This window comes from Labrus mixtus, chromosome 16 (genome assembly GCF_963584025.1).
Source record: "Labrus mixtus chromosome 16, fLabMix1.1, whole genome shotgun sequence".
In the NCBI taxonomy this organism is placed as follows: Eukaryota; Metazoa; Chordata; class Actinopteri; order Labriformes; family Labridae; genus Labrus; species Labrus mixtus.
The window spans coordinates 24278423-24305804 of record NC_083627.1 but is presented as its reverse complement, the minus strand read 5'-3'; the positions used below and the strand labels follow the sequence as shown (position 1 = coordinate 24305804).

The 27382-nt window shown below is 39.2% G+C and overlaps 1 protein-coding gene across 3 annotated transcripts in view; it reads left to right on the top strand.

The window, feature by feature from the left end:
- The window catches only part of trps1 (trichorhinophalangeal syndrome I), a 111150-nt gene extending 84258 nt beyond the window's left edge, over positions 1-26892 (top strand). For all 3 annotated transcript variants that reach the window (XM_061060553.1, XM_061060554.1, XM_061060552.1), the window contains exons 10-11: positions 16284-16406; positions 20590-26892. In XM_061060553.1, the coding sequence (XP_060916536.1) occupies positions 16284-16406; positions 20590-22194 (1728 nt within the window). In that variant the 3' untranslated portion in view covers positions 22195-26892. The remainder of the gene's footprint in view (positions 1-16283; positions 16407-20589) is intronic.
- The last annotated feature ends 490 nt before the right edge of the window (positions 26893-27382 follow it).

Sequence of the window (27382 nt, the reverse complement as noted above, 5' to 3'; positions counted from 1 at the left end):
TTTGTCTTTGTCTGTGCCTGTGTGTCCTGATGCTATCCAGATGTGCAGCTACAGTGGGCTGTAAAACTCAGAGTTATTGTCATAACATTCTTGCTCACTGTGTGTGTGTGTGTGTGTGTGGGAGAGTGGGAGAAAAGGTTTGTTACTGGGTGTGTGCACGTGTGTTGCTTCCTGTCTTGGTCTTAACACTTTATAACCAAGCTGATGGAGAGCACACACACACTTACTTTACACACACACACACACACTGCATGAGCAAACTCATGAGTCAGTTTAGTGCGGTGTAATTTGTTCCATTATATATTTACCCGCTCTTCACTCCATCTGTGTCCATGATGTCCAGCTCCTGCTCTGTTTGCTCATCTGTGCTGGTAGATTTAAGATACCTGGCGGTGATCTGGAATCAATAGTCCACTGTACTTTATAATGTGTCTCTGTAATAGAGGACAGATTACAGTCTGTGCCATAGAAGGCTGAGCAGTTTGATTTAGAAGTGAGTCATTGATATAAGCTCAGCTTGTGACAGATGCTCCTATAGTGGCTTTGAAAGCAATTATTCCTTCTGGTATAATCGACTGGTTGTGCAAAAGGAAAAAAAAGGTTGTTTCTTAACAAATAGGTAATTTCAAAGAGCATTTCTGAATGTTTTGTGATTTCATACGCAGGCTATTGCTCTCTTCTCTGTATTCTTTTCTGCTGATATCTGCACAGCTCGAGTTATGACAGTTAATTTTCGTACTTTAACAAGAAGCCCTCTTGCTGCCTGCATTGACATTCACTATGAAAAAAGAAAATGGTTTGCTATGACTAATAAGCCATCACATGGAGCCTGAATGTGGTTTTGTTTCAGTTTCTGCCGAGTCTTTACTTTCCACAGCTCCCCACTCTGCTTACTGTCAATCACCTGACACACACAGGAAGAAATGGAAAGTCTCTGCCAGGAAATAATCCCTCAAAAACACCTTATACACTTAAGGGTATAGATCCTTGTGACCATGTTGTTAACAAAAGCAGGTACATTTAACATAAATTTGTCACTTTAAAGACTTACATTTTGAAATAATTATTGAGGCATATTTGCAGTTTGCAATTGATAAATTAAATCAGAAGGAGTTTCTTTGCTTATCAGACATTTCCCCCTAAGTGCCTTTTATAAAGTCAGCTGAACTGCGTGGGAGGAGAGCACTCTTCTTCTATGACAGTGCATCTCTCCATGACGTCTTTAGCCACTAGAGGGAGCAGTGAGCTGTGTCTGCCTGCACACATTTATAAAACTAATATCCCATTTGAAGACAATGTGTGCATGAACCAGGCGTGTGTGTGTGTATGTGTGTGTGTGTGTGTTTTCTTCCCTCCATGGCTTGTCTGATGCAGTCTGTCAATTCAGTTCTGCACTTATGACACCATAAGCAAGAGGACAGGCAGTCCAACTGGCCAAATGTTTGGGGTCTCGGCTGCAGTAAAACATATTTGGGGAGGCTGTAACATTTAATATTACTTCCTCTGCCTTCTACGACACAGCTGCTGTTGGAAATGATCAGTATCTCTCCCCTCCACTCCCTTCTGTTTACTCCTCTCCAACCTGGAGTGTCTCTATTGTTTTTTATTTGTTTTCTCGCTGCAGAGAGATGAGAGAGAAGATATAGCAGAAGATAAAATAATGAAAGGAAAACAAAAGAGGAACACCTGCGCTGTGGAAGCATCACCCCTTTCTCCTCTCCTCTCTTTTTACCTTGATCGCCCTCTTTCTCCTCCTTTCCCTCTCTCTTTTTCTTTCTTTCTCTCTGTAATGACTAGGTGCTAACTATCACTTTGAAGGTCTCCGCATCGTGTCTTTAGTGAGTGTAAGCGTGTCTGTGTGTGTGTCTCATTATGAGAGAGTGTGTGTGTGTAGCTATGTGAGCAGAAGAAGTCAGCCCTCAGGCTCTATCTGCATGAATGATGCGAGTGTGTATTTGGGTATGGTGGATAATATTAAGCTGTTAGTACAAAGTCTTATTCGCGAGGAGTCATTTGTTCCCTCTCTCAGTTTCCTTCTTGTTCTCTCGTTCTCTCTCTGCATCTCCCTCTTTCTGCTCCTTTCTCGGACAGATTGCTTTCTGCAGGGGGGGGTGCACAGAAGAAGAGATAGACAGAGAGAAAAATTGAGAATCCTTGTCCTTGACTGACCCAGTTCCATTTCTCACTGAAAATGAAAAAGTCTGCTTTGTAGTCCTCCCCAACCACTGTTTCTATTACAAGGATTTTTTTGTTATTGGTTTTTATGAATTCAATAAATTTTACTCGTTTGTTGTTTTTCTTTCTTTTTTTTTTTGATCCTTCCTAGAAGAAACCAAGCAGCTGGGGTTTTTGGTGCTTGAGATAAATGAGTATTGACCCACATAATCACAACTATTTGACTAACAAACTGACTAACTGTTATTTCGGCGATAGCACAATTTATGATTTATGGTTTTCTTAAAACCAGTTATTTGTCTCACATATGTGTTTAAGCCTTTCAGTAATCACAATGGTTTATTTTGTATATCGACCAATTTCTCTGTACATAACAGCACCAGTTTGACACTCCATATAATACAGTATTGTCAATTCAAGTCAAATAAAAGCCAACACAATGTAGTCAGAATTCATGAAGTATTGCAGTTAATATGTCCCACTTGTTGCCTAAGAAAATGCTCTAGGAGAAAATATGCCTTAAATAACTTTAAAAGGCACAACACATGAAAAATGGCAAGAAATAGATTTGTATTGGCGTTTTAATCCACTTTAGATTGGGCAATGAATCGACACTACTGCTATGGGATGAGATATGTTCAGGTATGAAAAATGGACCTTCAGTCAGCTCAGGATTCTAGCTCTGGCCTCGACTGTAGCGTTAGCACCCTGCCTGATGAAGGTTTGAGGGCAGAGCTTGTTCAGGTTTCAAACCTGTTGATAGATCTGTCTCTGAGGCAGGGCAGTGTGCCAGGTGTGGAAAGACATCCCGCTTTTTTTCCCCAATTAAGGCTTCAGATAAAGTGACAGCTGGTTTTTGAGGTCCGGAAAGGACACCTTTTTTTTACCCTTTTTTCTCAGTGGATGCAGGGCTGTGTGAAGCTTAGTATGAGAACTCTCAACATATAGGACGTCAGGTGATATTCCCTGAGAAGCCTTTTTCTCCCTCTCTGTCTGATAACGTGAGGGTTATCATACATGGTGCTGTCTGGGGCAAATGGAACAAAGATGAGACATCGATTACACATAAAGTCACACACACACACACAGGCGCACTCCTTGGAGGGAAGCTGATCTGTTCAGTTCCTCTTGACAGCTAGAGCATGGCCATCAACGCTTTAAATGTGTGTGTGTGTCTTTTCTTTTCGTGTGTGTGTGTGTGTGTGTGTGTGTGTGTGTGTGTGTGTGTGTGTGTGTGTGTGTGTGTGTGTGTGTGTGTGTGTGTGTGTGTGTGTGTGTGTGTGTGTGTGTGTGTGTGTGTGTGTGTGTGTGTGTGTGTGTGTGTGTGTGTGTGTGTGTGTGTGTGTGTGTGTGTGTGTGTGTGTGTGTGTGTGTGTGTGTGTGTGTGTGTGTGTGTGTGTGTGTGTGTGTGTGTGTGTGTGTGTGTGTGCGTGTGCGTGTGCGCGCTAGCTTGCCTGATGTGTGTGTGTGTGTCTGTGTGTGGCCCCAATGCAGCAAGAGGACTTTGTGAAAGAGAGAGGGATGAAGGGAGGACAGGCTGGAGAAGGGGTTAGAGTAATTCAGATATTGATGTTTTAGGCTCTAACTCCACCCTGAGGGCCTGTCAAAGTGGAAAATGTCAAATGGGCCCCTGGCTGGTCGCACCATTTAGCATCGCTGAAGCCTCAGCAGTGACACAGACCAAGAGCACGGAAAGCTGCAAAGAAAAGGGCTCAAAGGTTTCAATACACAGATATATAGAAAACAAGCTTGTATGTAAGAAGTGGATTGTGCATGAGGTTTCAAAGGAAAGGCCAGTTCAGGAGTTCTTATAAAACTGTTACAATGTTACAGTTGCATCATAAACAACCTAAAGATCCTTTTTGCTTTTCAGGGAGTGTCTGTCTTTTCTCTCCTAAACATGTGTCCTATGGTCTCCAGCTCGCTTCAGTATATGATATCCTGAGAACTTCACATGACGATATATTGCTATTCAATTTCCTTGTTTGTTCACTCACATACCTGAACCTGGTGTATCATACAAAGCAACACCTACTCCACAAACGGACTCATACATCATTGACACCGCTCAGGGACATTGTCGGCACACAGTCAACAGCACTCCACAGCGTTCTGTAGGGTTACTGACGCTTGTGCGCAGTCATATAACAAAATGCTACAGTGTCAGTCCCACAGTAATGATGGCTAAAGGTCACAGTATTTCATTAATTTCAGGCCCTCTTTGTCACTGGCACTGGTGCTCTTGGTGTGAATTGCTTCTGCTGCTGAATAAACATGGTGGACATATTCTTCTTTTAAGCAAAAACTGGTATCTCTTTTCATTATGCTGTGGAATCATAGTTTCTTTGTGTTTGGAAGTTGTCCAATATGGCTTCTGCTTTTCAGTGAGTGGGCCTTTCTGAGCTGGCTTGACTTACCATTGGTCCTTTGGCATTCAGTTTGATGCTGAACTTTAAAATGACTAAACTGCTCATTTCAAATGAGCTCATTCTCTTGAGTATTTCATCATCAACCTTTTTTATTTTTTTTACATATTTGAACTTTTTAAAGGGATACAACTTTAGTGTCCTAGCTTTTGTGGCGAAATCTTTTGATTAGGAAAAAAATATTACAATTGTGTTTGAAACAATAATAAATCCTTATTTTATATGTCAAAGTTTGTCATGAAGTGAGGGTAACCCGATTGTTAGATGAAAAATGTTGTTATATTTCATTTCCAATGCTTTAAAGGCTGTGTGCAGGACTGAATTCAGCACCACATGAACTGTCCAGGACACTCTCCCTTCTGTGTGTGTGTGTGTGTGTGTGTGTGTGTGTGTGTGTGTGTGTGTGTGTGTGTGTGTGTGTGTGTGTGTGTGTGTGTGTGTGTGTGTGTGTGTGTGTGTGTGTGTGTGTGTGTGTGTGTGTGTGTGTGTGTGTGTGTGTGTGTGTGTGTGTGTGTGTGTGTGTGTGTGTGTGTGTGTGTGTGTGTGTGTGTGTGTGTGTGTGTGTGTGTGTGTGTCTAAGTCTTCCTCGGCATAATGCTCACCTTGTCACCTTGACCTCTTCGCCCACTCAGTGTTGCTCATTTCCCACAGCCATGACCTCTGACTCCGACACAGGCCCATGCACATGCTCACATACAACAAGAAAAATACATCATTTGCCACCTGACTGAAGCCGAGATAGACTCTGAAAATCTTCCACTTTACTGAAGAAATGAAACCTCCAACTCCACCCCCCCCCCTCTCTCTCTACTTTCCTTTTTTTATTTGAAAGCCATGCATGATGCACTTTCTTCTCTTGTCAATTTGTGTATTGATAGCAAACAGAAAAAAACAGGCAGGTCAGAAAGTGAGTGAAAGTAACAGTACAATCATTTATCATCTGCATAGCAACATCAATTAAAACCTTTGAAAAAGAGAAGACGAGGAAGAGCCCCTGAAATCCCATGTTGTATGTTTTTATATTTTGTAATACAAAATAAATGGAGAGAAAAATTCCTTCCCTACTTCTGGATTCAATATTCCATCGCTCCCTTCTTCCTCAACCCCAGCCTCCCCTTCGTCTCTCCTCCTCACTCTTTACCACTGGGGCTAATTGGGGAGATAAAGTCATTTGGCGTGTGTGTGAGGTCATTTAGAGGGGTAATGTGCTAAAGTGCCATATATTATGCAGTTTTGTTCAAATTACACTTCTCCTTCTCTTTCTGTCTCATCTCATCCTTTTCCTAAATCTTTCGTTAACATCTTCCTCCATTCCTAACCACTTTGTTGCAGTATTTTTTCTTCTTCAAGCAGGGAAATCTTTCCTGTCCAAAGCAATTCAGCAATTAAGATGTACTTCCATCGTGAGTGTGTGTTCATGCACATCTTTACCTTGTTTAAACGAGTACAATTACAAGCATTTAGGGATGCAGCTGTTACCCTCAGTTCACAATAGAGATTTAGGAAATAAGGAAGCAGACTGCAATCATGTCAGAGTCGACGAGGAATGTTTGTGCATGTTTGTGTCGTATTTGATGTGATTTTTAATGATGTACAAAACACAGTTAATTTCCTGTCAGGGCAGTTTTAAGTTTCGATGTCTTATTTGTGTTCATGCATGCATATTAAATATTCGTTTTACCGGTATGACATACCGCTCTGTATCTGTGGTCACTAGAGCACGATGGTACAAGTGAGTCAGTGTTTCTCAGTGAACATAGAAATTAGCCATTTTATACGCTACCCATTTGTTAAAACTGGGAGTCTAAGAGAAGACAATGTTATGTTGATGACGCTTGTAGACATGCAAACAGAAAGGAAACTGAAATCTTGTTATTTGCAAGTTCCAAATCGAACACTTGCCGTTATTTGAAAAGATTTTCCATGAGCAGGAACTTAAAAAAATGGCCTACAATTCCTCCAAATGTAATATAGCTTTAATCATTGATCTTTTGACCATTCAGCACATTGTCTGCCTTCCTTTTAACTGTTTTTTGTAGGTATTCAAATAAACTTCACAGTAATTATCTTGTTATTTTAGTGATCCAAGTTGGTGGATTTGATTTTTCTATAACAAACTTTGTTCTTAATAATACTTCCTCAGATCAGTCGCTGTGAAAGTGAAAAAAACAATCACGCAATAATACCTCTGGTCAATTCATAATAGAAATACATGACATTTAAAATACCAGGAATCAAACACTAAGCTTTCTCCTTTACCTCTCTTTACCTCTCCTTTATTCTGATCGGTGACTGCCGATGAGCGTAGTATTTCACAATGCATTAACAATTTGTGTCCATTCATATTAGAATAACATAGTGAATATTTTCATGAAGACTTTTTAAATTGTATTTGATGTAGACTTGGCTGTCATCTCTTTTTTAAAAATTTCACTCCATGATCCATTTCCTGCCCACCAGCGCCTAAATAGGACATGAGGGTCTGTGTTGTGTGGGAATCAGCCCACTGAACTATTCTCAGATAAACAATAAAATGCACTCTAAGACAGTTAATAATATACTTAATACCACTGGATAAGACTTCAGGTATTAAGGGTGGGTATTATAATAATAACTCTCCCTCTCTCTCTCTCTCTCTCTCTTTCTCTCTCTCGTGTCTCTTTCTTTACCTTTGGGCAATGGGGTGTGTTTAGATTTCAGTGTCCTGGTTTCCATACTGCATTATTTGTACATTGTCTGTGTGTGTGTGCATGACATGTTTCAGCGACGTGTGTTGATGTCATAATGTCAACCTAGTGCACATGGACTTCCCATTAAGACGCCCCACTCTCTTTCACACAAGCACACACACACACACATTCACATATAGCCTACATACACAGACATGGTGCACCCTTCAGTGTGAAGTGGATCACTGTTTTTTTTGACACAAACACATAACAAGATTTGTAAGGAGGGACTATAAACATAGATAAGAAAAATGCACATTAAGCTATTACTACAAAAAAGACCTTATATATATATATTATATTGGACTAGATTACAGACATGCACGTTGTCAATTATAGCGGAGCAGGGCAAATCTTTTTCTTTTTCTTTATAATGAGACTTGAGCTTAATTCCTGTTAATACTGTATTGACTTTCACATGTAATGGATGAGTAAAGCTTAAACTTCTTAGCTTGTAGACTTGACCTCTCATTGCAGGTTATGCCCTTAGTTTGACATTAGTTTAAAACATAGCATTTATATTCTCTTCTCAGGTGACGTTTAAACCGATTCAGAGATTGCAGAAGTATAAAAAAGAATGTAAAATAGAGAAATATTGGTAGAAAGCATAAAATATGTTGAATTTTTTTCTTTTTACTGTTTTGGAAAGCCCTCAGATTTATCTTAATGTTTCTATTTGGGTAGGACTTTCAGGTAAGGAACCACTGCTCTAGATCAGTAATTTTAAGGTCTTTTCAGTTAGCTATCCTTTTCAGATAGTGACACCAATATGCTGAAGTTTTGATATTAAAATAGGTGCTGATTAATTTCTGTTTCAGGTAAGTGATAAAGAGAAAATGTGTCACACTGAGAGCCCTATTTTCCCTTTCTCACAGTGTATCACTTGCCCTATCACTGCACAAAGAAAGTCCAAGGTTGAATCAGTAAGACTTCTATTACAGGAGGAAGAAAATACAATCCCAGTATATCTGATGTTATCTTATCAAAATGATAAGTTTTGGTATTATAGAATCTGTTGCTTGATAAACACAGAGCCAGGTAACAGCGGTCTAGATACAAATACATAGTAAAGACCAACATGAATTCACATTACTGCACATAAACACACACAAACCAGAACAGTACAACAAGCACATACACTTACAAACACACATATGTAGTCTCAACGTCCATGGATGCCAGGTCCGCATGCATCAAGGCTGTTTATCAAAATTAGATCATTTTCTCTGTTTGTCAATGTGCCCCCTTGGTCTCTCTCTTTCCCTCTCACACTCTCTCTCTCTTTCAAACTAACACACACCGACACAAATACAGTCCGCCAATTATCAGGCCTTTACCCAGAACACATAACCGTGAAGTCGACAGAACCACCACCATCAATGAAATTACTATTTTTCCTAAATCTGGTCCAGTAAGTGTTTTTTGTTGTTGTACAAAGCCGTGCACATTTTCTGTATGGAAGTTGTAATTCTCTGTGTTGTGCAACAAAAGGAAGTTGTTGGATGAATTAATCTGGATAACAATTTCCAGGATTTGGGAACCCACATTTTTTGGCTATCTTGGATCAAGGAATCTAGCTCTCTTGTGTCCTGGTTCATCAAAGAAAAACTGGATGTACACTTATAAAGATGATCAGTGCTCTAAATGGGAACACATACTAAATACTTTGTCCAGAGGGGGTCACAACTTATACATTTAATAAAATATTGAGTGTTTGTCATCAACATCTGTTATTTATTGGGACAAAGTCCTATTTTTCACAACCTTCATGTAAACAGGAAATCAAGTGCATAAAGTGAAATACAGTGTCTAGAATTTCAACATCAGTGATGTTGTGAAAATTACATTTTCTTTGATCTAGTTCCATTACATTTGTTTCCGTGATCTTTTTCTGAATCCAGCTTTGTGCTGGGATCAGAGTAATCCACATTTTTTGGACCGGTTTTACCAGGTTTTTTATCAAGGCATAGACCAAGATTGGATTACAAAATGCCATCCAATTTCAAAGATATTTTTCTTTGAACAACCTGTTTTTATCCAGTCCGATGTCTTAAATCCAGTCAGATTACTATCAAACAGCTGGGCCTGGACTGCTGCTCTTTTTTTTCTTAGAAAGTCTTAGGACATAGTTTATTCAGCAAACCCCAGTGACACCGACCAGCCTTGGGTTTCAAACGTGCTCGTAGCTCATCTCTGAGCTTTTTGATTTGGTACTGAAAGTTGATTTTCTCTATCTTCTGTCACCACGGTTTCTAAAGAGAGGAGATGCTGCTGAATGTGCTGCAATGATGTGTTCATGCTGGGAGTATGCGGGGTGTTTATAAGAGCTGCAGCAGGCCATGTGTGGAGGGGAGCTGGGGGCAGTTGCACACTGAGTCAGAGGTCGTGCTAGGTGTTAGCGGGGTGTAGGTGCTGTGTTAGGAGTCAGACTGGCCCTTTTTTATCCAGCAACAATATCCTTGCTGGCTTACAATCTGCCGTACTTTTATAATTTGTTTACTTGCCGTATTTAAACATTATAAATCAATGTGACATTTTCATAACTCAGCTACAAAGTGGCTATCTTGGACATTCAGTCGAATTGTTGAACATTTGGTCGAAAAGCTGATTTTTTCAGTTATATTATGTGACCAATTATCCTATTTTAAACGTTTGTTGATTCCTGAAGGGATAATTAGTCGTTTCATTGCACATCTTCTCTGCGTTACCAAAGGCAGGACTTTTTCCTTGGACATTTGCTGCTGTACTAATGTCTCCATGCCTCACTGGTAATATCATTCTAGGATATAAGGAGGATAATCAGCAGGAAATGCAGCCTCCAATGCAATGTTGATGTTTTTTCAACTGTTTTGGACATTTCTAGTTCTTAATTATTTATCCCCCTAAGTCCCGATTGTTTCTGGCTAATCTTTGTTGTCCCTGCTGCCTCAAATAATCTTTAACCAGCCTTCTAATGTAGCCGTGTGTGATTTCCACTTCTACTACTCTAAAGCTGCTTTGCATTAGTCATAGTGTTGTAGTTTAGTTTTCCTTCTTTGTTTTGTTTCTTCTTGTTGAATGAGAGTAAACTAGCAGGACAAATTCAGTCGACTCAACCTAAATTCAGTCGACTCAAACCCAATTATTCTATTAGGAGAGGCCATTTAAATGCATGCAGTAGTCTGAGGGCGAACCACACAGATGGACTCCAGTAACTTTATGCACAACACGTACACAGACCTACACAAACACACACACAAACAGTTGATGTTGGTAGCACCTATGGGGGAGGAAGTCTCGGTTAGATTGGTCCCAGATGTTTCCTATTTCGTGTGTGTCTGTTGGGTTCATCCAATGAATCTTTATCTGAAACTATCTCTGCACAGCTTTGCTTCTTCCTAGTTTTTACAACTGTGTGTGTGTGTGTGTGTGTGTGTGTGTGTGTGTGTGTGTGTGTGTGTGTGTGTGTGTGTGTGTGTGTGTGTGTGTGTGTGTGTGTGTGTGTGTGTGTGTGTGTGTGTGTGTGTGTGTGTGTGTGTGTGTGTGTGTGTGTGTGTGTGTGTGTGTGTGTGTGTGTGTGTGTGTGTGTGTGCATTAAAAAAAAAGCCAGAGACTGATTTAGTGTATGGGATATTGGACTTGGCGGTATGGAATTCAGTTAATTCCTCCAGCTAGTCTCCTAGCTTGATTAAATAATCACTGATTTAATGCAAGACAGTGCATGTATCGATGTAAGTGTGTAGGCATGTTAGTGCACTTGTCTGTGTGTGTGTGTGTGTGTGTGTGTGTGTGTGTGTGTGTGTGTGTCTGTTAAAAGCAGGCATGACTGAGTTTTTAAATGAATTAAATGTAATTTCATTTTGAAAGACGATTTTGAAGAGCGCACTTTTAAAATGTATTGTGCACCGTAGGGGGCCACAATCTCTCTTGAAGTTCTACCCCACCCCCCCACCCCACTCTTTCATTCAAGATCCTCCTCTATGTATATCTTTTCAAATTAACCACACAAAAGGATAGCACTGCATTGAATTTATCGATTAAATTAGTTTTAAGAAAATATGTGTGTAATTTCTTGCAAAACATTTGCACCTTTTGAAAAATGTGACCCTACTGGTGGAAAGTGTCTGCTTTTCACAAATTAAAGCAAAAGGTGGTACAACACTCCGAGAATTTCCGTTCTTCTTCTCCTCGGTAGAAAATTTATATTTTTTCAAAGCTCAAGGATGAGAATTAACCTGAATCCTATTCTTAAATTGAGGGCCTTTTTAAATACTCTCCACTCAGTTGAGGCCACAGGGTTTGTCTTGTTGAGGTATTCCAAGTGAATCTACGCCACCAATGTTTAAAGATGCAGACTTCTATTGGTTACAGATGGAAACTAAAATACATTAAAAGGACTATATACTGCTACAGAAACCAGTTGATGCTTATCTGAAAAAAGACCATGCAGTGTAAACAGTTTGTACAACATCTGTAAATTAATGGCTTCAGGAGTCTCTCAGAGTGGACTCAAAGCCACATCTGTAGGGTTCAGCCACTGTGCGGTTCCACCAACTGCTTTGATGTTGAGCAGAAATCAGATTCTGGAGAATGAAGTTATAATTTATTAGAACATTTTATGAGTGGAGTCATGAAAAAGTCACTGAAAAACATCTCATAACTTCTGTTTGAAATTGAAGGATAGCAATCACTCTAACCCATTTAATGGAACGCCGGCACAGCAGCACAAACCCATAAAAGTCTGAAAACAAAACAAAAATGAAAGTTTTAGAGCTTTTAGGGGACACAGAAGAGAGGAGGAAATGATATGTTTAATGCAGCCTATTTTCATAGTGTTCAGTCATGCCATGTAGGCTATTTTACGCATTCTTGCAGTACATCTGTTTCCACCAGGGGAAAATAGACTCCCTTTTCATGCTGCTTGGGCGTTCAAGCTGACACACTGACCAATTATTATATAAATTCATTAACCAAAAAAATGCACGGAGTAGATTTTGGTCTTAATTCATGCCAATCTTTTTTTATGATAATTAAAAAAAGACTAGGATATAACCGTATATGTGTAGAGCTTTTCCAATACTAATACCAGTTCTGATACAAGTGCCAACACAAGTACCACTATCGGTATCGGCCCCAAATATTTCTTAAAATATGGTATCAAATACATGCTAGTATGACAGCCAATGTACTGTTCTGATGCTGTAATTTAATATGTATTTAATATAGGTTTGATAACAAACATTAACATTGAAGTGCTAGTGGACAAGGTCATGTTATTCAAAGCCAACAACATGTCAGAAATGCTCTAATAAAATAATTTATTTTGAATTTAACTTGTAGCAAAGGGGTACTCTATGTTTACCGATATTTATTGATCTATGGGAATTGTTATTAGACAAAAAGGTGTTCAATTTTAAATTTTTCCTTTCCATCTACTTGATAACAAATGAATAAAACAATTCAGATTCTGTTTGTCTTTGTAAATAACATTTAAAAAAGATACCTATCAGCTTTAGAGAAAAGGCCTGGCAATGATAGAGGCAGTCTTTTTATTGTTTTTGTCAAATACACTTCTTCTTGCCTACGAAACTAAACTTTATATCAAATCGTCAACTCTAATGTTACTTTATTTTTCTTTATTTGGAGGAAGTTTATAATGACTTTAATTTCCTGAATAATGAAAGCATTTGTGTGTTGTTGTTTTTTTGTGCCTCTGCGTGCATGCATTGCACGTGCACAAGAGTCAGAGGGCGTTGTCGGCCGTGCTAATTGAATGGCATCATAGGCCACAGATAAATAGATGTCATTAAGCCCCCTGAGCTGTAATTACCTGCAGCCCACCTCTACAGGCTGAGGTGAATGGGAGAGGCCAGGTATCAGTAATCAATCAGAGAAACATGCACTGCTACACAAACACTGATACACCTAGCACAAAAACATACTGAAGTTACACAGCCACCACAAGATTTACTCCCACTGAAAACTGTGTTTGAATATTCAAATTTAGACCTGTGTGTGTGTGTGTGTGTGTGTGTGTGTGTGTGTGTGTGTGTGTGTGTGTGTGTGTGTGTGTGTGTGTGTGTGTGTGTGTGTGTGTGTGTGTGTGTGTGTGTGTGTGTGTGTGTGTGTGTGTGTGTGTGTGTGTGTGTGTGTGTGTGTGTGTGTGTGTGTGTGTGTTAGAAAGTTGCAATCACATTTCCACAAGTCTAGCCAACTAGCAGATGATTAAAACGGAAGTTGGACATCGTGGGCCAAATTTTGCCTCTGCATGTGTGCATTTTTTGAAGGTGGTAGGTTCTATTTCTGCACTTTTCCTGTTTAATTGACACTTGAACCTCTCTCTCTCTCTTCCACACACACACTCACAACACACTTTGAGCGATCCTTGCTTTGTGGTTTTGGAGGAGCCAAGATACCCCCAACACACACTCACTTTTTGGATCGCTGCCTCTCATCTAAATCGTGCATTCCTTGATTAGCCAGTGGAAGCAAATATTGTTAGGTGCGTGTGTGTGTGTGTTTCTGTGTGTGTTTCAATGAAGGGCAGCTGCAGGGCCATATGTGAATGATTTGAGATTCGGAGGGAAACTGAATTCTGATGACAGATGCGGTGTTTGGCTTGCAATGCTAGACTCTCTCTCTCTCTCTCTCTCTCTCCTACACACACGCACGCACGCACACACACACACACTCACAGACACAGGAAGCGTACATCAATCAATCACCTGGCTCAGCCTTTCTACATGTGGTGACCGTATGGTGTGTGTAACCTACACACATAGGCAGGTGTGCACACACACATACACAACCACACACATACACAGACACAACCACACTGGCTCAGTCTGCCACTGTGAGGATTTCATTGTGTAAGTGTTCTGCTGTCGAATGTCAGACATGAAAACACATGTACCATAAAGACTCTAATATAAGCTCAGTTTTTATAACAAGTGGAATTATTGAAAACGTGACAATTTATTCAACATTTTTGAAAGACTGAGAACCAAAGTTTTAGTAAAAATAATCACTTTCCTGGCGTTCCTTTGTTTTGAACATCTAAACTCTCCTGATCGTTACAGCAAGAAGACTGTCATTGAAAATGCGAGTATGAGCTGCTATTTCATTCAGGGAACAAAAGAGTTGTGTGCTGTGTGTTCCCAGGGAAATGTTACACAGTTTAAAGTAACTTGATTCATGCAGGATTAGATTAGATTGCAAAAAAAAAAAAAAAAAAAAAAAAGATAAACCAAAGTTTTCTGAGCCCACTGGGCTCCCCTGCTTTTTGCAGGCAGCATGCAACAGATGCTTGGTGGAGTTGCTGCTAGTGTCTCCATCTGTAGCTCTGAGACTACTGTAAGCCTGATTGAAGTGTAGCGCTCTCTTTATATATAAATAAATATATACAAAAAAAACAAGTTTAAATGTTTTTTTTTTACTTTTAGTACCAGGTGCATTGAGCCCAAAGAAAATAAGTATGCTAAGCTCTCGGCTCTGTCACGAACATAAAACAACAAGAAGCCAGTGCTGAAAGGAGGGGAAGGTCCCAGTGGATTTACAGTCCATGGTGGCACGAGAGAGGGGGGAAACAGATTGGGATAAGAGGGAGGAAAAACAAAGATAGAGAGTGTGTGAGGGGAAAATATGGCAGACACACAGAGGTTGTGTTTTGGTTTTTAGTAAGCCATACCCATGGGCATATACAGTATGTATTTGTATGCTGGTACTGTACTACAAAGTGAGATAAAAGACACATAAAGGCAAAGTGCTATGGTGGAAAAACAGGATATACATGGGGAGCCAGATAGACTCGCAGTTATGTTGTGCGTCCCATGTACAGAGGCTGTGGTCCTGATCACAGCGGCCATGGGTTCGAATCCGTCCTTCCAACATTTCCTGTCTCTCTTCAGTTGTCCTATTCAACAAAGGCAAAAATGGCCCAAAAATAGTATTTACATGATGTGTTTTTTTTCTTGAACATGAATTTTCAGTCAGAAAAACTAAAGTAAACTTGAGGTTTAGAGCGAAAAATGGGATCAAATTCAAAAAGATTAAGAGGTTAAAATGAAGATCAGACAGGAATAATAATGAGATATAACTTCAGGAAATGAAGAGTGAGAGGAAATAAAAGGTTGGATAGAGAGGCAGACAGAGAGAGAAATAGACTCATGGTGGAGAAAGATGAGGTATGCAGTCCTCTCAGGGTCATAAAGGTGCTGAATGGGGCCACAGACTTAATGGGATGGAGAAACGTTGTGATTGGCTCATTACTGTGATGGAGCACATTGCCACGACAATTGGCCTTTTCACCCCCGCCCCTCTACCCTTCTATGCGCACACTACTTTTCTATGCACCAATGCTCCGTGAACTGCAGAGGTGTGTGTGTTTGTGTGTAAATGAGACACACTTATACAGTAAAAGTCAAACACTTGGCTGCAAAGTACCTTCTGCAGTTCAGATAAACACCCAAACACTTTATGCGACAAGGTGAAAGCATAACTCATCTCTCTGCGCGTCTTGTCGAGCAGTACTTGACAAAATTACTGCAGTATCTCTCACAGGATCTCACTCAGAGGAACACGCTCGCTCATATTTAAAACTCACACAACTTCTTCAGCTCTACTAGCTCATTCTCTTTTCATTTGCTGTTTTTATTAACCTTGTTCCATACGGAGAAAATCAGCATAAGGGGGAGCTGTGTTCATGCGATTTCCCATTAGGCGTGATAAATGAGAGCACACCATCTCTCCGCCGTCGAGACAATCTGTTTTCCTTCTCTTTCTCTTTCCGTCTTCTAACCCCAAATCAAGTCATTGTTACTGAAGTTGAAAATTGAAAAGGAATATGTAACTTAAGTCAACATTTTCCAACTTTCTTTTCTCTCTAAGGCTCATCTTTCTCATCCTTTTAAAGTTTCTTTATCTGTCCGTAATCATACTCTATCCTCTAATACATTGTGTCTGTTTTCATCCACAGAGGCGGAGGGGGAGTGGAGTCTTCTGTGCGAACTGTCTGACCACCAAGACGTCGCTGTGGAGGAAGAATGCTAACGGAGGCTACGTCTGCAACGCATGTGGTTTATACCAAAAGCTGCATTCGGTAAGTCGTGCACAGACATGGCAAAGACAGTGCAAACAGATTCTTCCTCTGTATCAGACAAACATTTGTACACCTAGTTTGTACCAGACATCTGAGATGAATGGAAATAGTTGCAGCAGGCATGGTACATTAAGTTTCTCTACATTTCTGATCCTCTTTATGTAATTCTTCTTTTAAACTAATTAGAAGAGACATGAAAAGGAACCTTAAAAAAATGTAAATGTAGAGGGAAAGAAAGAAAGTATTAACAAACAAGTGAGCGGATACTCAGGTGTATGATCAAACAAAAGATCATTTGCAGTGCTCAAGTCTTTTCCACTCATTGGAGGTGTTCAAATACACACTCAGAAATGTTAGACTTCATCAGGCACCCTATATTTTAGAATATTTTATAGACTTCCTGTGTTTAAAGAGATCCACGGGGTGCTTTTGACCACTAATTATTATTCCTCCAGTCGGGGCCAATTAGCATGCATTGCAAATTAAATGATCCATTCTGCAGTGAAATCCTTGTATATAGATATATATATATACTGTGAATCCCGCTGTGAAAAAGTAATATTGTGGAAAAAAGTGTATTTGATTTGGTGGGTGCTGGGAGAGTTACAGTTCCATGGAGTGAGAAATATGATGGAATGAATCAACTTTACCATCTAAGCCTTGAGGAAAGTCTATGGAAATCCCAAATTTAATTAGACTGCATGAATTACAGATGAGATAAAGAGCCAGGCTGGAGTTTAGTTCACTCCAGAATATTAAGCTTTCTCACCTCAGATACGTTTTTATGGAGTTTAAGCTGATTTCACACTTGAATGTAACTGTTAAACTCAAGAGATTACAACTATTACCAATGTGAAACCAGCTTTATAGAAGAAAAAAAGACATGTAGAAATATATACATATGTATGTATGTATATTTTTATATGTACACCGGATTCATGGTAACATATTGCCTCTTAAAGCTCAGCTTGTAAAACTTCAGAGGGAACAGAAGTGTTTCAGTGTAATAAATCAGTGTTCATAAATGCATCACTGGGGCGACCATGTTACAACCCAGAGCACAATATACCGCAATTATCAAATGGAGCTTTAAAGACCTTTCATGACCTTTCATGACAAGCCTTTGCAATGTGCTCCTTCCTGCCCCTGCTTTTGTCCCCCAGTTCAACCCGTTCATCTCATCTGTTGCTCCAATCACGTACCGGCTCCCTCTACTCTTGACAATCTTCACGACAACCATATTTTATATCCGATAATAAAAGTTTTATATGCTCTACACACATTATTAGAGAGGATAGCAGCTAGTAAAACACTTCAGACTTGGAGAGGGGCAGGGAGAGTTATGAATAAAGAGGGAAGAAATGGTAGAGAGGGGGGGGAGGCAGTGATAAAGAAAAACAAAGGGAGAAAAAGAGAGTGGAGGATTAAGGTAAAGAGTGAGCAGAGACATAATGATGTGGGAGGATGAGTGTAAAGAGTGAGAGATAGAGGGAGACGGAAAAAATACGAGGTAGACATCCCAAAAGAGAGAGATAGAGAAAATTATGTGTACCTGCATCAAACCAACCCCTACAACAATAAAGGTGTACAAGGTTGGCTTGTGTGTGTTTTTTCCCTCGGGGTTCTGTCATGCACTGGGTTGTGATCATACTATAAATTATGAACATCTAGCTTTTTATGTGCATCAAGTTAAGGAGGTTTACTGCAGTTAACTCAAAATACCGTTGAGATAAATTAAAAGGGCTGATGTATCTATGATGTATTAAAAAATTTTGGGATTTCAGAGACTGGGGTCAATTTGTCTCTCTGAATCATTTCTGTTATCCTGCAATTACAAACCATTTCCACCTGTACATTCAGATGTAGAGTAGTATGGTTGAATGGAAGACAATAGAGATAGAGAGGGGGACTTGTGGTAAGGGAAAGACTCATGAAATATATTAAGGACATAGAGCAAGACTCGACTAGAGAGAAAGAGAGAGAGAGAAGAGGGATGCTCTTTACACAACCTGTATTGAACTGTTAAATGTCATGACACTTGGGTATTTACACATAAGAAACATGAAGCACAATGGGCCTCATTCATCAGCTGTTCAAGGAAACTTGTTCTTAAAACCCACTTACAAGTTTTTTCAAAAGATTCAGACATTCACCAACGTTTTCCTATCTGGCATTTTTTCTCACCTTAGAACAGTGGTATTCAGCCTTGTTAACCTTAAGAGCCACAATGACCAAAAAATATTTCTGCAAGCGCCACAATCAAAAAAAACTTTCTTTCCTAAAATATGTGTGGGAAACACAGTGACATGACTTGCAAAGAATAATTTCTGCTGACAATGTTTCCCATTTTTAAATAATTACTTAGGATTTTTTTCTCAAATAGGACCTAAAAGAGCCACAACTAGTCCCAAATGAGACACATGTGGCTTGAGGGCCTTGAGTTGAGTATTGCTGCCTTAAAAGAATAGAGAGTATTCTTATGTGCATATAAGATTGTGTTTTTCTCAATTGATATATTCAAATTTGAAGTGTTTATTAACATGTATACATACATGATTTGATGTATTATGTTATTAAATGACATGTATACATTCATTATTTACATTTTTATCAACTTTTACTTTAATCATGCATTTTTTAATCTGAACCACAATTGTTTAATTATGAATGTAAAATTGGTACTTAAGGTAATATGAGTGTGGCACAGAATCTCTGCGACATATGCTGAGGAGCAGGCACGGGTCTTAACATACAGGTGCACACATGACTATGAATACATACATAGGATGAATATTTCTTGAGGATCCTGGAAAAAAAAGGCATACATTACGAAGCATGCATGGTTAATTCCTTTTTCTTTAGATAAAACTCCTCACCCCTTTTTTTTTTTTTTGCTTTAAACTCACTTCCCCTGCCTCTTTTTCATTCATCCATGCTCCTTCACGATCACTCTCTTCTACCCAGTCTTTCTCTATGCCTCTTTTGGTGATGGATTTTCATCCGCCGTGCTGTATGTCAAACGGCTTTCATCACTTAAACACATACAGACATGAGATTGCCAGGAGCTTCATATATATATATATATATATGTGTAAAACTACAGAGTTGTTTTTCTATACTGTTCAGTGACAGAAAGCGTTGTAAAAAAACAACATGCCTCTCTGGAAAGAAAATGTATAAACTGTTTTTAATGGCTGAAAAGCTCTTCTCTTTGCAGGTTGAATATGAATTTGTTTTAAGTAAACGTTCTGTGGAGGTCACTTTTATTATGTGTACTTGGAGAGGAGGCTTCAATGAGGTTGTTTTTTTCAATAGTGAAGGATAGCAAGTCATTACTTTGAGTTCAAGTGAGACACTTAAAAAGGCACTTTAATCCCTGCAGTTGATTCTTCTTTTACAGGCGACAGAAGCTTTGGCTAATTTGACTGGAAATGTTTTTGACTGTTTGATTTTTTTCTGGCACGTTTTTAAGAGGGAACATCAAAATAGTTTTATCATATAAAACAGTGTTGATGTTACAGAGCAGTTTTTTCTATTCTTGGGTATTCGGCTTCATTATTTTCTTTCTAGTTCAAATAGAGAGTTTCTTTCTGGATATTAAAAGCTGTCTTTCTTTATGTTGCATTACAGTGGTTTGTTTACTTTGCTTTTTCTGAGAGAGACTACTTGATCATAGGTAATACTTAATAAAAGCATACTGTATATCCACATGTTTGTGAGGGATCTGATAGAGAGTGTAAATTGAGTTTTCAGGGCAAATTTCATTTACATCAGATGTAAGTGCTCCCTCTTGTGGTATGGGCAACTATCACATTTCTAGTTTTACATTTTTTGTAATGCCTCAGTAAGTTGTACTATTGGAAAGTCCATATGAGTTGAGGTTTTTTCAAATATGATCAACCATTAAGCTTAGAGCCTTTTAGCTGTCAGATTTTCATTATTGACATGGAAAAGTGTTTTTTATGAGTATGTCATCAAGTAACAGAGTCATAGGTTTTTAATAGGCAGTTTGTTGGTCACAAGTTTTTAAGCAACCCCCTGACAGGCAACCCAAATAATACATTGGAAAATCACTATCACTGCTGTTACAATGTTTATCTAGAAATGGTTTGTATTTAAAAAGTGGTTTGTATTTTACCAATCCTCTTTTTTCACCTTCTTTGTTGTCTCCTTACTCTTGCAGACACCCAGACCTCTAAACATCATAAAGCAGAACAACGGCGAACAAATTATTAGACGACGAACCAGGAAACGGCTCAACCCTGATTCACTGTCGTCTGAAACCCCAGCCCCCAAGCAACAGCGCATCACCAGCGAAGAGCGAATGAATGGAGAGGAGTCTGACAGAAGCTGTGCTTCAGTAAAAAACCAGCAGCCTTCCCCTCGCTCACGCTCGCCACGATCCACTCAAGCCTTCCTTGCCAATCAAACATTGGAGATCCACAGGCGCATGCCTCCGTTGCTTCTCCCCTCACATCCCCCCTCCTCACTGGTAGCTGATGGCAATGGAGGCATCTCTGAGGGGGGTTTAACATCAAAGGTAGAGGGAGGTAAAGGAGGAGGGGGATCAGAAAGAGGAAGTCCAATTGAGAAGTACATGCGTCCATCAAAGCCATCTAGCTATTCGCCTCCTGGTTCACCCATTGAAAAGTATCAGTATCCCTTTTTCTCCTTACCATTACCCCTTACCCTCTCACCTGACTTGACCCCTGAATCGGATTGGCTCCGATTCTGGAGCAAGTACAAGATGGCCGCTGCATCTGGGGTTCCTGGTAGCATCAGTAACCTAAGCAGCCCTGGCAGCCTCGGGAATAATGCCCATTATCTCGGCGCAATGGTTACTCCGGTACAGCATCATCAGCAAAGCTACACGGTGCCTTACTGTGCTTCTCCTTACTCTCCCCTTCCTCCTCCCCCAGCTCCTCCTCACTATCCTCCCCCTCCACTTCACTCCCAAAGCTCATCTGCAGCCTCTCTAGAAAATGACACTCCCCTTGATCTTGCAATACGACAAAGAGATACAAGTGCTGCAAATGTGGACATGTCGACAAACGGTGCAGAGAGGAGAAGGCAAGAGTCTCCACTTGCTGAGAGGTTGAGAGAGAACTGGAAAGGAGTGAAAGAGGAAGAGGAGAGGACAGATGAAGGAGGAAACCAGAGGGAAGAGGTAGGAAAGGAAGAAAAGGTTAATTTGGCAAAAAGCCGGTCAAGCGTCCCGACTAATCGCGCAATGGTTGAAGCGTCCACGCAGGATGACCTCACCAATCGTTGCCTCCACTGTGGGATCTACTTCCTAGATGAGGTTATGTACGCCTTGCACATGAGTTGCCACGGCGACCAGGGACCATACCAGTGCAGTTTTTGCCTCCATGTGTGCATGGATCGCTATGATTTCACGACACACATACAGAGGGGGTTACACAGGTGCTCGGATAAAATTTCGCAAAAAGGAGGACATGTGCAGGAGGGCGTTATTCAGAACCCTGCAGTGATGTCAGAGCGAGGGAGTCATAATGTGACACCGGATGGAAAAGCTGAAGGTGATCACATGGAGGTCACTGATGAAAACAATGATGTTGTAGGAGATATTCAGGACAACAAAGAATCAGAAGTTCTTGGTGATGAAACAGAAGTTGAAAAGGAGGTAAGAGAAGACATTCATGATGTCCCAAACCAGGAACTGGAAGGCAAGGTGGCATCAGATAGTAGCAATGATGACACACAAACTACAGAGATGACTGATGATGATGAATCTAAAGACCTTGGTCAGACTACAGAGAGTAATTAACCTGATGCCTTTGACTCAGACAAACCCTTATAAACCCATTTTATATTGGAAGAATAAGCTGTTTGCCTCCTTGTTCATGGAGGCCAGCACATGTTAAGGTGGACCTAACCTGGGCACTAAATTAAATCCATCCTTATGCTGGAAGCACTTGGCTGTCAAATGGCCAAATATCATTGTAGGATCCTGCTGAACTGCTGCAGGGACAGTAGTATTTAACAACAGAGTCCAGACATGCAGCTTAAATCACCTCCTTTTACTAAACAGCCACTTCATGTGCTCTCCAGATAAAAGGGGTTGGAAGCTTGACTAAAAGTTGGACTGGTCTCATTTGGGATGGGTTTGAGGAGCTCGGCACTTGCACAGCAATTATACAGCAGAGCAAAAAATAAATAAATGCTGGAAGTGAAACACTTTATCTTACCTGAACTGAGCTCGTCTGTTACTTTACTGAACTCCAAACTTGTCTGATTCATCAGTCAGACTGTTCTTTCTTGGTACAACCTGATCTGATGTGGTTAAAAACTAATTTGTTCAGGTCCGGAGCATGTTTGTGACTGTTTTACCCCTGTGCAAATGGATTTCAAACCAAAACTTCCTTTGACTCTCTCAGAGTTAAACTAGTTTACTCTTTGCTGCATTTCAGCTGGGGTTGCCTTGGTACTAATGGATCTTCTTTCACACGTGCCATGTTCTTTTTAAACTGTTGATGCAAAATTGCCACGGCTGCAAAGTGGCCCTATGTGGAAGACCGGTTGGCTTAAATTTGACCGAGACTTTTTGAACCGCTTGAAACCAGTTTAAACTGGTACAACCAGAGAAATTCTGGACTGAAGTGTTCTCTTTATCCATTTGGATCGAACCAAGTGACATTATTTTCTACCTTCCTCTGTGCCATGATACTAGCTATGTGCCTGGCTGCCTGCCTAATAGAACAACCATCTATTAACCTGCTTAACATTTATATTAATAAAATGATAATAATAATAATGATAATGTTATAGTACAAAACATGCAATTTGCTACACTTTCATATATATAATGTTATTTTGTAAAGGCAAATAATGCTTTTTCTTGCAGGAAATGGTACTATAAAAAGTAGTATATATGAGTTTGTTACTTTTTTTGTTATTTTTTTGTGAGCTATTTGTTGTTTATTTTCTTATGGAGAATATTACATCTTACACACAATGGTACAGCAAAAGCGGAGGCTTGTGAGTATGTGTTTTTGTGTTTCTGTGTGTAAGGATCAAAAGATGTGTCCGTCCCCAAACCATGATGTAAAATAATGAAGGCTTGCGCTCTGATTTTCAGTCCTCAGGGGTCACGTGTTGCACACCAACCCACCAGTTACATAGCATGTGACACAACAGTTTTACATGTTAAATGGTCTAAAGGTCTTAGCATGTTACATGAGGTTCCCTTATATATTTTATGTGATAATAGGTCAAAATGTTCTTTTTGTGTTTTTCATTATTTTCTGTATGTCTTTTAAATGTGTTAGTAACATGGTTTAGTTGAGAGACTAAACTTTTTTTTTAAATAAGGATCAATTATTTGGGGTAACTGTATGAACCTTTTTCTCTGTATTGACACAGAGCTTCTTGCCTACAGTGTTTTATTCAGCCTATCTCATGTTTCTGAGAGTTTGGTAGGTGATCCCTATGTAGCATGGTAGTGTCTTATAAGACCTTCAAAATAAGTCGCATTGCCAATGAACGGGAGCTGTTTCAAGTTAATACTAAGTAATATTGAAAATCCCAAGATTTAATGTTACATTTTATAAATCAGTGAAGTCAAATGTTCTTGTTGCTTTCAATTCAAACTAACTCATCCCTCTCTTCTACCATAACTCAGTCTCTGTTTAAACCAAACTTCACAGTTTTCATCGTTTATGTTCAGAATTGAGAGTTGGGTCCTCAAGTCCTTCTTCTTCAGAGTGAATAAACAAAGTGGCCAACTTGCTTATTTTTGTAAAGAGAGAATTGCTTCTCCAGCCTTGATGCCTTAGTTGCTAGAAACCAACTCAAAAATCACCAAGGGACTCCTTTGAAGGAAATCATAAAAGGCTGATAGGAAATAAAAGACAGAAGGAAAAAGAAAAAAAGATATTTTTCTACGCCAAAAGACATGAATGAAAACTATTCCGCAGAGTGCCTGGTCATTTTTACATTATTGTTTTTTTTTTAATGGGTATGTAAAAGTTTTGTAAGGATTTAGTAATGTCAGGCAACGTTCTCCATCATGATACTTGATTTGAGCCTTTTCACCTCTAGCATTTTCAGTTCATGAAGAAAAACTCACATGTGCTCTTACAAAATGAAATCAGTTGTTTTGCTAACTGTCAGCTGTTGGCTAACCATCTTTAATTTTAAATTAACTTCTATGACAAATGTTCAGACATATGCCCAATTAAATTTTAAATGAAAGACTCGATGCATGCCGTCATATCACCAGCTCATGGTAAAAGTAGATATACTGTATATACGTTTATTTACCATGCCGATACTTCTACACAGTCAAAACAAACTGTCTCAAGAGTGTTTAATATGTCTTCAAACACTAAGAAACCTTTCTAAATATTTATGAAATACATTTACATTTGGAGAATATTTGGAGGAGAATGGCCGCTTACTGCTGCATCAAAAATGCAAAGAAATCCGTCTCATCTATTTATACAAGTGACATATGACAACCTTGTGTCTAACAAAAAATTCATAACAAGACAATTGCAGGGATTTCAGACCTCTGAACACCTTAACCTTGGCTTCTCTATCTGTACCACTTCTTTCCACTTGGGCTTCTTAACTGCATAGTTACATGGTTGAAGATACTTTGATTGTAAAGTTTACCCTTTATTTTCTGTTCTATCGCACTGCATAACGACTTCAATAACAAATTCAATAGGAAAAAACCAACCCCTGAGTTTATTAATATATATAGGCAATATTTCGCTAATGTGTAACGTTTTTTAGAACACAGTATACATGCTGTAATTATGGGCATCTTCTTAAGGGCTGCTAGCATGATACAAACTGTTTACATTTGCAAATGTAGCAAAAAAAACAAAAAACAACGTAATGAAGCAGGGCTTACTTGAGAGACAGAACAAAGGGAAGGATAGAGTGATACCTGCTGGCTTGGGTGGATGGGTGCCTTTGAAGAATATACGAGGAGAAGGTGGGGGAATGGGATCATAAGACTCGTAGTGGCTGATAAAAAGAGTTTAGTTTAATGTTTTCATTCATCCCTTCAATTGGTTTTTGTTTGTCTCTAAACCTGTCTTCGAATTCTCGCTGTTGTTCCTTCTCTGGATTGAGCTGGTCCCAGTAGGTAGACAGGAGTTTAAATGGGAGGTAGATGTCATACCGTGTTACCCTCCAAAAAGCTGAGGTTAACTCAATAAGCCCAGACAGACAGGAACCTTTAGCTAACTTATTTTGCTGAATTTCTCTCCTACTTGAATGATCCTTGGTTTTTTGTTGGGAGATAATACCAGCAGTACATAATTGAAATGCTCGCTCGAAGCAAAGTGTGGATTTTCTCAGATTACAGTTCTTTCACTTGCCGTCAGGATTTATTATAAAAATTCATATTGTAAAAATGCAACATGAATTGTCTTCTTTTGGAAGATGTGAAGTCTTTTGGTAAAGCTTCTCATAGAATTTCTAGGAAACATTAGAGCCAGATCTATTTAAAAAATAATTCATTGATTTTGCCTTTTTTTTTTCTTCCTTTTTTTCTTGAATCCGGGTGAAGTCCTCAACCATAAAACACATTGTGATACCAAAATATTTCAGTGGTTTAGCTTTCTTAAGAAATTCCCTTCCCTGTACTTACTGAGTTGTGAGTGAAAGAACAGATATTTGAAAGAATTGTTCACACACACTTTTCATATTGTAAGTGCCCTGCTGAACCATTTCCTATCAACACTTCATCCTTAAAGCATGTTTCAGCCATCAGCCCAGTCAGGGTGCTGCACCTCTATAACATTAATAGTTGTAATTTACAGCTATTGATTATGGTTCAAAATTGTCAAATTAGGTAAGAGATGCAGTTCTGCAGGGCACAACTGACCTTGTTTCACTTCATTATTGAGAGTATGTGTACGGTTTGATGGCATTTCAGATCAGCGTTTACATTGGAGGGCCTTAACAAGTGTTTTAATTTTGTCTTAGTCAGAATATGTTCTAGAAAATGATGCTGTTACTTGCACTCAATTTATTATGTTCTTATTGCCAAGGAAGGGACAACACAAACACACGCACACACGAAAACGAATGCCCGGCAGTGGTACGGAGTGAGTGTACGTTTTGGGATGTACAGTATTAATCATGGGAGAAAAGGGAGCTAAAGGCCAGTTTAGAATTGGTCAGAAACACACACTTACATGCATACACATATCATCTATGTACATTTAACCGATATATTTTAGTAGGTTGTTTTTTTTTTCTTTCTATTAAGTTGAACGGATCTTATAGAAAATTTTGATTTCTAGGTTATTTTCTCTCTCATGTTGTATTTTATTCTGCTACCTTTCTGTACGTTATTGTTTTTAGGTTTTGTCATGCAAAAAATGATATTTCAACAGCATATTTTGACAGCCAAGAAAAAGTTTGTTACACAGCTAAACTTGAAGAATAATGTTGGTGATGACGGCGATGATAATAATTAATAAAAGTAATAACAACATACCGAAAATGGAGAATGTGTGTTTTGTTTATTTGTGAATCCATTTTGAATGGCGAGACAAGAACAATGTCTCTATTCTGTAAATAAAACAGACGAGCTGTGGGCCTTTGCTGTGAATCTGAGAGAAACTGCAGCCTTTTGGAGCACAAATAAGAACATAACATCTTTGATTTTTAACACTATAATACCAAATCAGGTGGATTATTTTTTTCTAACAAACGATTTGCAATATAAAAAGTCCAACCTCTGAATTGACCTCCTGCTGTGCTCACTGAATGTAACAGGGAGCTCCACAGCCATCATATATTTCTATTCATATCTGTTCCTTCTTGTCCAAGTCGGGAACTTTGACAAACTTAATCAGCACTGCCGAGCTATCTGTCAGTAGACAAAAGCCTCTTATCTTACATCTATATTATGCCTAGTATTATCAATTTATCTTTGTGTTCACACTACGAACATTGATTAGAGTTGATTAACACTGCATTAGAGCCTGCAG